At 38.7% G+C, this 13,349-nt stretch overlaps 1 protein-coding gene across 8 annotated transcripts in view; it reads right to left on the bottom strand.

The window, feature by feature from the left end:
- Window positions 1–5,375: 5,375 nt before the first annotated feature.
- Window positions 5,376–13,349, bottom strand: part of LOC145652057 (nuclear factor 7, brain-like) — a 16,317-nt gene continuing 8,343 nt past the window's right edge. For 7 of the 8 annotated variants that reach the window (XM_081701394.1, XM_081701395.1, XM_081701396.1 and 4 more), the window contains 7 exons: window positions 9,949–10,258; window positions 9,524–9,619; window positions 8,895–9,125; window positions 8,764–8,786; window positions 8,428–8,546; window positions 7,163–7,539; window positions 5,376–5,787 (listed from right to left, as the gene is read on the bottom strand). In XM_081701394.1, coding sequence (XP_081557520.1) covers window positions 5,632–5,787; window positions 7,163–7,539; window positions 8,428–8,546; window positions 8,764–8,786; window positions 8,895–9,125; window positions 9,524–9,619; window positions 9,949–10,258 — 1,312 coding nt within the window. In that variant the 3' untranslated portion in view covers window positions 5,376–5,631. Of the gene's footprint in view, window positions 5,788–7,162; window positions 7,540–8,427; window positions 8,547–8,763; window positions 8,787–8,894; window positions 9,126–9,523; window positions 9,620–9,948; window positions 10,426–13,349 lie in introns of those variants that run through there. The other variant, XM_081701392.1, reaches the window with a different exon arrangement.

Here is a 13,349-nt window from a genome sequence, read left to right as displayed (position 1 = left end):
GTGAGCAAGGTAACCTCCCAATTCACTTTTTTTCTGAGTACCCCTTGTACGTGGTCAAAAATGTGTCTATTTTAGAAATATAGAAATTTACAATTACAGGTGTAATAAAAATTATTATAAGTGTATAGAGAGAGTGATTCTCTGGTTTACTGATGGGACTAATCTCCTGTAAATTTACATTTTTATTTAAGCACAAAACACTAATGCATGCCAGCAACAAGTGTTCCATGTGAGCACTTTTTTCCAAGGTTGGGAGGTAATTTAGAAAAAAAAAGGTAGCTGAATCTTCCCCAAAACAGCAGAACAAGGAATATTTTTAAATAAAAATCTTAACATATCTCAAATATGTTCCTTTATTGTCCTTTATTGATCTTTATCTTCAGCGATCATAATTAGCTACATTCACTCACATTTCATTCCACCATAGATGAAACCTGTTGCACAAAGAGAGTATGTTCAAAGCGCCTATCACTTCAATAGACTACATAGTAGACACCACCAGCACCCATGTGGGGATTTATCCCAGTAAACATACCAGCCTTTTGTTAACAGATTATCTTTCTAAATGGCATTTTTACAGATTAAACTGAATTGAAAGCAATTGAAATAGCCTTACAGATGTTAAGAAACACATTTACTGCAACACACTGTTCATTACAGTCCAAATTTGCTGTCTCTGACAATCTGAAAGCTTTTATTTATTTTGTTTGTTGTGTGGTAATTTCTCTGAAATATTTACAATGATACCTTGGCATAACCTACCAGAATAATAGTAGTTTAGACTCAATGCCTGCCTGAGTCATAGTTTCAAAGAACAGCATTATCAAGACTCTTACTGGCAAAGTAGATGTCATTATGGAAATTGATGACAGATTGTTTTGAAACCTCAAACATTGTTTCACAATGCCTCACTTTTTCCACATGTGCAGAGGATGAAGATACCATTTAGGGGGCAGAGAAAGGGGGTGGAAACATCTCTTCACAGAACTGATCTTGGCAGAAAGGGGGTGGGGTGTCTCCTGGCAACTCTGTAACTATTTGTTTTCTTAAGTCTCTTTCTGTCTTTTTGATTATTAGATGAAGGCGGATGGCCTTATTAGTGGGCACAGAATGAAGTGTTAAGTAGCATTGTCTCTCTTTCTCCTCTGCCATTTTTTTTAAGTCACATGAGTTATTTCTGAGTATAAGTACAGTTAAAATACACAATAGCTCATTTTTAATACATAAAGTACTGTTAAATAACTCTTTCTTTAACCATGCAATACTTACCAGAACTGCATCCTGTAGTGTAAATTGCGTTCAGGATCAGATACAGCACTCACCGTGTGCCCCTGTTTTTATTTTTGTATTTATATTTTATATGATATACTATATTGTATTTTGTATAAATGTTATGGGAATGTTAAAAATGCCTATGCAACTAAGCCTAAACCTCCTCTAGGAAATTCTGATTATAACATAGTCCATTTAAAACCAGTATATAAGACTGTACTCAAGATAAACAAGCCCACAACTAAGATTGCGGTCATATGGAGGGAAGCTGCGTTTTTACAACACAGTTGTCAATGAGGCTACAGAAAGAGTGACTGGCTATATTAACTTCTGTTCTGATAATGTGTTACCCAGGAAAGATATATCTATCCCGATACAAACCACATAACACAAAAGTAGTAAAGGGCTGTATTAACCAGACAAAATCAGGTTTTGGCTCTGAAGAAATTGTTATAAGTTTGCTGGTCGAAGGGCATAACTAGGCTAGGCAAGGCAAAGAACACAGACACAATGACGAAACAAAGGACCAAATAGGAACTACCAAAAACACTAGCCTTAAATACACAGAAAAAAGAAAACATTTCCTTATAGGCCCAAATCTTAGGGTTGTAAATGGGAGTGTTCATCTTTTTCACTCTGACCAAAGACATCTATATAGACATTAGAGAACAATTTAAAAATATTGAATAAAAGGATGCTATGGCACCTTTAAGGGAAAATTTCACTTACGATGCTTAATGCAACCAGGCATTTAGTTGTGAAACTATGGGGGGACCTATACTGAAGTCAATTCCAGGAAGACTACTGTGATGTAACATAGGCTCAAAGCTAAGTCAGATAGGTGATGTCACCAACAGCTTACAGGCTGAGCAACCATGTGCTAATGATGGTAGGCCCATGTGTGAAACTGTTAGTTCATAGAACCGTTAAAACAAGAAAAGTAAATAACCAAAGGTTGGGAGTGAACCCCAGCCACTTTGTTGCAAGGGGAACATATACCCGCTAGACTGCAGCAAGTATAAAACTACCCCCACGTATATCGCCTTTCAAAGGAATGGAGGATGACCAAACTATAGAGAAAAAATTAAACACCACACCGACTGTGGGAAACGGGAGAACCAAGCCACAGGAACAATGGCTGCCCTGGGGAAAACCAAACTAAAACTTTCCAAACAAAACCAGAAAACATGGAGGAACTGCAATGGCTAAGCAGAGCCCTGGGAGAGAAACAGATTTGAAGGGGAAAACTGGAGAGGGGAGGGGACGTGTAAAAACACAAACACCCTCACAGGCCTAAATACCTAAAGTTACCAGCTAGGCACTTAGCTCAAAACTTTAGCAAAGACCCAACACTGAGTGACTGGATCACTGGGCTTATATAGGCCTAGGCCAGCTGTTGGGCGTTTAGCCTGATTAGTGGCGTGCCTGACTCAAGACCTCCCTCTGGTGGACGGAGGGGGCCTTGGCCTGGCACTGACCCTCATAGATGTAGCAGTACTGAAGGAAATAGGAAGATATTTGTCTCTGTGTGCATACATGATAACACCCAACTGTAAAACTGTAAAATGGAATTACATTAACCTCTATGTGCACCTCTAAGTAAGCTCATTTTTCAATTATTTGTACTTCTACACTTTAGTTATCACTATCACTAGTTATCTAAAATTGTACATATAGTACAATGATCATTCAACTTGAAGTAGACACTTGGACAAAGACGTTCATTCACACCCAGACTTTTTTTCCTATCATTTGGGTTCAGACTGAGTTAATCTAATACAGAATAAAAAAATTTCAAAAAGTGCCTTTTATTTTGGGGGTTTATAGTGTTTATAATGTATGTGGATGCTGGAGATGACATTTCAGTCATGCTGAATTTCAGTCATACATTTCCTGATCACCAGGGTCTTGTCAGATAAAGTGAATAACATTGAGCATATACTTTAATGTACTCAGGAGCTACTCAATATTTTCCACTAGGTATCGTAGACATCTCCAAATGCACAAAAACTGGCCAGTCACCATATATCGAGGTTGCAAGATTTTTTTGCTAAAACATCACATCAATGTCGACAACTTACTAAAAGGCAATATTAGCTTCATTGTTAATAGCATCATTGCTAAAGGGCTAAACAATATTAGCTATATTGTTAATGGGCTAAAAGGTTGTGCTGGGGAAAATACTGTAATACTGTAAATAAATAGCATGCATTATCTTATGCACAAACATTCATTTAGACTTACAACATTTTTAGCATTTTTTCCATCAGGAAGCAATTGTGATGGAAACATTGTAGTCAATGCTAGAAGCATGCGTTTGATTTCTGGTAAATGGTTGCATGTAGATGACCGAAAACTGGTAGTTATACTGCAGGTAGTTATACTGGTTCTAAGAAATTTTATGTGGCTGAATGGTCTGTATTTTAAGAATATTCAATGTTACAAAGTGATTCAATTTCTCAGTGACATATATGAGAATATATTTCCTGGTTGTATTTTAACACGGTCCCTAGCCTGCTAAATTGGAAATGTCTCTTTGTCATACACAATTATGAGTAACTCCCCTGGTGATGTTGAAGGGCCTGCTCTGCCTGTATCGAAAAGTACAGTAGACGTTATAATGCCTTCGCATCCCACACCACTTGACCAGCTATCCAGGTCAGCATTAGCAGCAGCTCAGAAGGCTGATAAGTAACAGTTAACACTGTTTTGCAGCAGCTTCTAGAAGACACTAAAGACCCACCGATTATAAAAGTGACTTTTTTATCCACAACGATGGGCTGCAGAGGACATGGTAACCATCTTGCCCTGATGGGGACCGGAACACCATAACCCAAATAGTTGTTGCTTCGCAATACAAATCCAACACACTGTTCCTAAGACATAAGCATCCTCTGTCTGGACACCTTGATGTCAGAAAAAAAGTTAAATTAATTTTAAAACACTTATTTTGGCCCAAGTTAGAAGTGATGTTCCCAAATACTGTTGGTATTGTCATACCTGTCATTTACTGGGGAAACCAAATCAGGTTATACCCTCTGCTCCTCTGTGTCCTGTACTCGTGTTTAATACATCAGATGAAAGATAAATTCTCATGAAATCTAAATCTTCCCAAACCTAAGATAATGTATGTGTTTCTGGACATTGAGAAAGGCCAGGTGATATATAGTGATCTTGATACAAATTCAACATTACACAAGTACACGCACATTCACTTATAAAATGTACCCTTGTTTTGGTACAAAAAGCAAATTCCCAGTCATGATTCTAACAGCCAATGTCTCATTGTCTTTAAAAAACTTAATTATGTCCAAAATATTTATAGTTCTTGCAGATCAATTTCTTTTGTTTTTATTTTTAGGCTTCCATCACATGTTTCTTTGGTTTATTACAAGGGATTACTGTGTATGCAAAAGTATTAGTTCTGCATTAGTGGGAGTATATTATTATATTATTAGTGGGAGTATATCAAATGTTAAGTGATTAGTGATCTTAAGATCAAGCAGGTCATGTTAATTAACATATCCATTATTCTTGAGTGTCATGTTAATGAATTCATGAATATCCTGTGCAATATTTTTACATACCCACAAAAAGCTGCATGTATGTATTTGCTAATGAAAAAAATGTCACCGTGGTGATCTTCTTTTTGCCTTTGGTATGATGCTCATTTCCTAATATTGGCCCTTATCAGATGAAAACAAATTACCTACAGCTTCCCTGAAGGTTATTATTATGACATCTGCGGAACAATGAGTCACTTTGCTGTGTAATGTTACTTCTGGTAGCGCCACAGAACTCATGGGCAAACAAACATAATGCAGGAAGCAACGAAGTGTGGGATCACCAGAATGCCGAAAAGTCCAAACACCTTCCACTTCTGAGAAAAACGAGCTTGGAAAAAATGTGAACTGGGATTTTACTTTCTTCAAATTTCTAAGAATTTACCTATTTCTGTGTCATGCATGCAGACATTCATACATAACACTCATACATAACAATGCATAGCTTTAACCTTTAATAATGCACACATATAGTCTTTCCTAAGCAATGCTTTATAAATAGTGTCACAATGAGGAGTTAAAGCAGGAAGCAGGGACGAGTCACATAAAACTGAAACCTACATTTATTTTTACACAAAACAACAAAGATATAGCATGCAGGCTATGCTATATCTTTCAAACATCGACAACATACACAGTCAAACACAAGACTTATATACACGCACACTAACAATACACAATGAGGAGCAGGAGGGCGTGGCCATACACACACACCACACACACACACACACACACACAAGGGCCGTATCGTGATAGAGCCCCTCCCCAACGGCGTGACTCCTGGCGCACCAGCCTATCAGGCTACGGCCCCGAAACCAACGTCAAATGCCAAGACCGGGGGACAGAGCGCTCCGACCTGGGCCAGCGCGAGCAGGACAGCCGGGGGAATGACAGTGACCAGGACAACAACAAACACAGGGACAGACTCTCTGACACGTACAGGTGCTGACACCTGGGGGGACAAGACGAATGGCACAGATAGCATGATGGGGACAGACACGGTGACAGGGACAACATGTCAAAGATTTCAAAATCATAAGAGACATGAAAAATTTTAAAACATGGAAAACATGTTATACATAAAAATGCTACACCATAAACCAAACCAGTTATGCCGAAAATAAATGTATTATAAGACATTCAAAACATTTAAACAATTCTGGATATTCTAACATACCTGATTGTTATTACAGTAGTAATTACCAAAACATATTAAGAATGTATAATCTATATATATACATGTATATTTAATCAAGTAAATCATGAGGCATGCTTTAGTATTTTGGTGATTAATATTAGATACACATAAATGATTACTTATTCCATTTAAATAATAATGTCTGAAATATCTATATGATTATAAATATTTTGTTTCCCAGAATTCACACTGGATTAATTATTCTAGTTAAATGTTTTCAGACAGGCAGTAAGTGGCACAAATATGGAAACAGAATACTAAGAATCTATAGAATATTTTGTACTCAAGCTCATGACTTGTAGTAGATCAGAAAAGAAAAGAAAAGAAAAGAAAAACAAATAAACAAACAAACAAACAAACCAGCCCCGGCATGTGTTGCAGGTATGTGTGCAGAATCTCTGACTGGGGTAGAAGGGTCAGTGTGTGCAGACTCTCTGACTGGGGTAGAAGGGTCAGTGTGTGCAGACTCTCTGACTGGGGTAGAAGGGTCAGTGTGTCCAGACTCTCTGACTGGGGTAGAAGGGTCAGTGTGTCCAGACTCTCTGACTGGGGTAGAAGGGTCAGTGTGTGCAGACTCTCTGACTAGGGTAGAAGGGTCAGTGTGTCCAGACTCTCTGACTGGGGTAGAAGGGTCAGTGTGTCCAGACTCTCTGACTGGGGTAGAAGGGTCAGTGTGTCCAGACTCTCTGACTGGGGTAGAAGGGTCAGTGTGTGCAGACTCTCTGACTGGGGTAGAAGGGTCAGTGTGTGCAGACTCTCTGACTGGGGTAGAAGGGTCAGTGTTCTTCTCAGCCTGATGTGGTAACTCATTTTGTGGGGTGGTGGGACAGTTCTTTTTAAGGGGGTGGCAGTAGTTGTTGCTATTTGTAAAGACAAGGTGGCTGCAAGTCACGCTGCTCTATTACATTTTATTCATTTTTTAAAAATTGGTGAAACACTTAATTATCTTGTTATATTTTTAAAAAGATCAGGACAAATCTGCAGCATTTTAACTAACTGCCATTGAAACTTTGGCTGGCAGTATTTTCAGTGGGATATCACTGATTGTAGAAAAATATGGATACATTTTCTCTCGTGTATGTGCATAAGTGTGTAATTGTATGTTGGATTCAGGGTTGGTGAAAGTCACCTTGTTATTGTTCCAGTCCACCTGTACACGGATTCTCCTCACTCTCTCAGCTCCGAGATATCTTGTGTTGAACGAGTACGATCCGTCATTCCGACTTATCGTCCAGAATCCATCCTGTGGGCTCACTGAGAGTTTATCTTTTCTTTTGACAGACTCTTTCACCAGTCCAATGGTCCAGTTCTCGCTTTCCCCTACATCCACCACCCAGCTGTGTGTTCCAGAGCCCAGGGACTCAGAGCCCAGGATGACGGGGTCTACAGCAAACCTTTCACGATTATTGGGGAGGTTCTGCTTTGTGTCCCGACAGGTCACTTTGATTAAATCAGCAGACAGGTGAAGACGGCTGTTTGCAGAGTTTGGCTCCAAAATCACTGGATCTTTAAAAAGAATAATAATCATGAATTACTTGTAAATATTTTAAGACTAACCAAGAGACAAATTTAATTTCCACTTTTTACATTAATGCAAACCCAGTAACTGGTGACATTTGAACCCTGTGGGGTCTAGAGTTGTTTCGTTGTTGTTGAAATTAATAATTAGTTGTGTGCACATAGTATTGTATATCCAACAGTTCTACAAATACACTTATTTTATATAGTATATAGTACTATATAAAATAAGTATATAAAATATAGTATATATATATATATATATTTTTTTTTTTTTTTGTGTGTGTGTGTGTGTGTGTGTGTGTGTGTGTGTGTGTGTGTGTGTGTGTGTGTGTGTGTGTGTATTTTTCAAAATGTTTTAGTATGGTGATGAGTATGTGGAAGTGGTGTGTGTGAGTTCCCAATGAGATGAAAGAAACATCAGCCGTTACCAGAAAAGGCAGTTATTCAGTTGTTTAAAGTGTTATTTATGTGATATTTACATATAATATTAGATAAGTGAAAAAGAGCAATATGAGATTGTAGTGTAAAATATGCAGTCTGTAAGTAACCCTTGACTGGAGTGTAGGTGAGTTCTAGTCCTATGCATGTTAAATGAAGTAATTATTAAAGTGTGTTGGCTGTGAGCAGGGCTAATATAGGGCTCATCCCTATATTACTAGGAATCAAAGGATGTGGCAGCCTTTATGCTAGTATAGATGCAGTATTGATCCAGTTATGGAGAAGGTAGAAAGTCTGAACTAGTCCCTTTATAAGAAAAATAAGGGGGATGTACATTACAGTATGTGTAGAGATGTATGCAAAGTATCCTAAATATATTTATGAATATAGATAAATATTTTTGTAGAGATTGTGCCTCACGGCCCATCCACTCACAGTAAGGACAGATGTCCTTCATTTTCTCCCACACTCTGTATCTCAGATTCCCCAGATGTTTGGACACATCAATCAGAGCTCCATGGTCCTCTTTTAGATCTGGCACTGTGTACTCTGCACTAAAACATACAAAATACATATATACATTTAATGGATTTGATACAATTTGATATGGAAAATACAATACGTTATTGTCGATGTTGCAAAATACAAATATATAATTTATGATTTTGAATATATTTAAATACACATTTTAAATAATTATTTTGTAAATGCACCACATGAGAATTCCAAACTAAACACCATATTATATAAAATCTTGAAGCAGATTTTTACCTCTCTTCAACATCTTTAAGGTTCTAGAAAGAAAATACATTTTAAAACAACATGAGAAATATTGGAAACTACAGTGTTATGCCGATTGTCATTTAATGCCATATTTAGAGATATTTTGTTAATGAAGTTACTTTTAGGAATAAACTATCCTCAGTATTCATATGATCCTCAATGTGTTTGATCCTTCTAGAGAGAGAAGACATGAATCCATCCATCTCTTCTATCCTGTCTTTCATCTTCTGAGCTTTTCTCTCCTCTTCCTTCTTCAGTGCAGCGAGCCTGCTCTCCTCCTCCTCTTTCAGGAACCTGTAAAGCTTCTCAAATTCTTTCTTTATCTGCATCTGCGTGTTCATGAACTGAGACTGAAAAAGAGGATGTGAGAGTTTTCTTTTGACATTTCTCAGAACAGTCTTAATGCAGTTTAATGCAGTCAGCACCAATGTGTGAACAATTGATGTTAAACAGTAGGTTTACGTAGGTTTAGCACAAAGAGAGTCATATGTATGTGCCCCCTGCCAAAACACACACACACACACACACACACACACACACAAAGAGCGAGAGAGCTCTGACCATCAGAATCACCCATCATTCTGAAATAATGCTGAATTTAGCAAACATTTCTATTGTTATTTAAGTAAAATATGTGCCCCAAATTTTCCACAAGGTTTTGGTAAAAAAAAAAAAAAGGAAAAAAAAGAAAAAAAACATGGGGTCAAAATAAACTGTCTGCCTATAAAAAACCCATGCTGACATGAACCTGGATTTCTTGGGAGATGGAGACACAGGTGAGTTTTTCTGAGGCAAAGGCTACATGGTTTGCCTGTAACTCCTGAAGAGGACCTCTGAGCTCCTCCTGCACATGTGTTCAGGAGAAAACACAGTCACTGCATGTGACTCCAAAAGGAAATGATTCAAAAGATTATGTAACTCATTTACCGCTGGAATGACCGAAACTATAGGTTTTTTTTTTTCTACCGCAAAAAAATAAGGACCACCTAATTTTGTGATAAACATTGTCTAGTATGTAGAAATCTGTCTGGTGTAATTAAAAATATATATATTAGCCATTAGTAATAATATTTTTAATAAATCTAATTTGCTCAAATGTTCATGTTCCACAGAATTCTACAGAATTCTTGAAATGATCCATCCAGTGTAAATGGTGATCCATGCACCTCTTACCCTGTTCTCACTGGCAGCTTTGCTGATGGAGCAGAAGTTGTGATTGTTGTGCTGTTCTGTCACACACTTGGCACAGACCAGCTGCTCATCATGCATGCAGAACAGCTGCAAATTCAGGTCGTGCTCCGAGCACAGCAGCCCCTCGGCCTTGTGGGTAATCCTGCGGCTCCTTTCTTGAAGGAAGGACTCGCAGGCGCTCTTCAGTGCGCGGTTGACGGGTGGGGTCGCCACGGACGACCTCTTCCTGCAGAGTGGGCACTCGTTGGCTCTCTGTTCAGCCCAGTTCTCTTCTAAGCAGGACTTGCAGAAGCTGTGGGTGCAGAGGAGAATCACCGGTGTGTTGTAAATGCTGTGGCACAGTGTGCACTTGAGATTCTCCTCCAATGCAGAGACGAGAGACGACGCCATGGCGACACACTGTGACCTGCAGCTGTGGAAGGGCTTGTGAAGCAGCTTTGACTTCCTTGTTTATACAGCTATCTACATCCTTGTTCCTGCTCAAATGTGAAGGTGTGCTAAACTTTTATGGCACACAGCCAACTGATAAGAATGTACTGGGCTTATACTAATATATGCAAAGTTAATGTAGTAATCTGACATTTGTGAACAAGCATTTCAAACTACTTTATATATATATATATATATATATATATATATATATATATATATATATATATATATATATATATATATATATATATATATAATGAATATTTGGTTTTAACCTTTTTCCTTTTTGATGATCAAAAGGTACAACAGATTTTGTTTTGTTCTGTGATGTGGATATAAGAATCAGATATTACTCTTTAGCTCGTTATGCCCTAGCAGAGCCCAACCCATGAGCACACACACACACACACACACACACACAGCAATGACTGGTGCACACCTATTTATTCTATTTAGAAGCAGCACTTCTCAATCTACAAAGAATAGGTGTGGGCCAGTCATTGCTGTATTTCATGCAGCAGGCTCCATGTTGGACAGAGATGTATGTGAATCAGACATACATGCCCATGACTGGGAGTGGTTGCATCCCGCTGTTGTCATTACAGCCTGTGTTGCTTTAAAACATACTGAACTGAACTTCGTAATGTGACTCCATGCACAGGGCAAAGCACAAGTGCAGTTACCCATTGTTTTAATAAACAAAATCAAAGTCCAATGTATTTATGTGGTGCTTTTTACAACAGATGTTGTCACAAAGCAGCTTTACAAATGTCCAAGCGCAAGCCCCCAGTGAGCAAGCCAAGAGGCAAGGAAAATCTCCTCAGAGCATGAGGAAGAAACCTTGGGAGGAACTAAGACTCAAAGGGGGTGCCCAACTTCCTCTGGCCAGCAGTGGACACTACAGTAGTAAAAATATAAACAATATGGAGCAGAATAGGTAGTGAAAGAGAAAAATAAATAATAATAATAAAAATGAAAAAATAAGCAATTAATGTCTAATCTGGTTTTCTAGAAGTCCTAGTCTGGTCCCGATGGTGTGCGCGTGTTCTAAACCCATCCCCCATGAGAACGGAGAGTAGTTGGCTGGGTGGAGGTGTGGTGGGATATAGCAGGGGGGCATCAGGGGGTGGTGGGAGGAGCCATGTCAGCTGAGAGGGGTTGACTCTCAGTAAAATCATGGCATCAGGGGTAGGTGAATCTCAGCAGAAAGAGAGACTAGATTATTAGACATGTCCAGATAAGAGGGTGTGTAAATTAGGGAACTATAATGTGCAAAGACAGACTCTGGCAGATCTAGCTATAGTAGCACAGCTAAAAGGAACGAGCCAGAAGGAGCCACAGACATGAGGGCACCCTGGAACCTCAGCACTCTGCTGCTCTCAGTCAACAAACTTGAGTTACAAAAGAGAGGTGAAGTGACAACACCATAACATCCCAGTTTACCATAACACTCAATGCCCATGGACCCCCAGATCTACACCTTTACCTAAGATGGGATGTAATTAATAAAATGTCTGTGTACAGGTTTACAGCCTTGCCTTAAATATTAAGACTGGGTGTCTGAGTCTCGAACATTTACAATAAGGTTATTCCAGAGTGTGGGAACTTTATAGGAAAAGGCTCTGGCCCCTGTGGTAAATTTTCTTATTCTTGGTTGTAGTAAATTTCCTGCACCTTTTTATCTAAGCAGATGTGGTGGGTCGTAATGCACTAGGACTTCTCTAAGGTATTGTGGGGCAAGACCATTCGGTGCTTTCATTACAAGAAATTTATGATCAAAATTTTACTGGGAGCCAATGTAACATAGCTAAGATAGGAGTAAATGTTCATGCAGTGAAGCAAGGCGGTCCTATAAATATTATTTACATGAGCTTCAAACGAGAGAAAGATTTAGGAAGATCAAGGAAGAGTTTATTGAATTTAGTGAAGGTTCAATTACTTCAGGTAGGATTTCTTTAAGAAAGTGTGTGGGCAGTGAATCTAGTTAGCAAGTGGTGGATTTTGAGTGCAAGATCAGAGATTTAAGTTCAGGCTCTTGAATAGGAGTAAAGGATTCTAGAGACATTTTTGTCTTGGTTGTTCTGATCTCGAAGTAGCTGCCTGATGTCACATTAATACTATGAACATTACTACTATATGATGATGTAATCTGAGCATAGGTGTCTGCTTTATTACTAGTTAGATGTGCAATTGTACTAAAAAGAAATCTAGGATTATTTTTGCTATTTTCTATTAGGGCTGAGAGATAAACTGTTTGAGCGGTAATAAGTGCTTTTCTATACTTGAGAAGGCTCTCCTTCTATGCAAGCTGGAAGACTACAAGTTTAGAGTGACACCATTTACATGTGTCCTATTTTAAATTGCGAATGTGATCATTATATCAAGGTGCTAATTTCTGTCCCTAACAAAGCCAAGGAAAGCATCCGTGTGACGTGCTGGAGGTTAGTACTTATTCCACACTGCCCGCATCCAGTAGTGCTATCTGTTCCGTGCTGTACACACTGCTATGTATTCGTCATATTTATTCACTGTGTTTGCTTTGCTCTTAGGTGGAGCTCTGCTAGGGCATATAGAGCGAAGGCAAAACCTGCAGGACATGGAGAACTATTACTAATGTATTATTATTGCTATTGTTATTGCCATCACTAGTGTTACGGAGCAGCGGTAGCCTAGTGGGTAGTAGCCTTTGGGCTAGTAATAAGAAGCTTGTGAGTTTGAATCCTGGTTCTTCATGCAGCCACTCTTGGGCCCTTGAGCAAGCCCCTTAAGCCTGTTAGGGGTGCCATATGGTGTCTGACCCCAGCTTGCTAGACATGTGAAGACTGTATTGTGTTGCCTTGTACCTGTACTGAGCAATGACAATACATTGGATTTAATTCTATTTTCTATTATATTTCTCACTCCCTCTTTTAAAATAATCAGATTCTTAAATGCATTCCTGAAATGCAAAT

This window comes from Electrophorus electricus, chromosome 18 (genome assembly GCF_041902795.1).
Source record: "Electrophorus electricus isolate QZ-2024a chromosome 18, ASM4190279v1, whole genome shotgun sequence".
Taxonomy (NCBI): domain Eukaryota; kingdom Metazoa; phylum Chordata; class Actinopteri; order Gymnotiformes; family Gymnotidae; genus Electrophorus; species Electrophorus electricus.
This window is presented reverse-complemented; position numbering and strand designations above follow the sequence as displayed.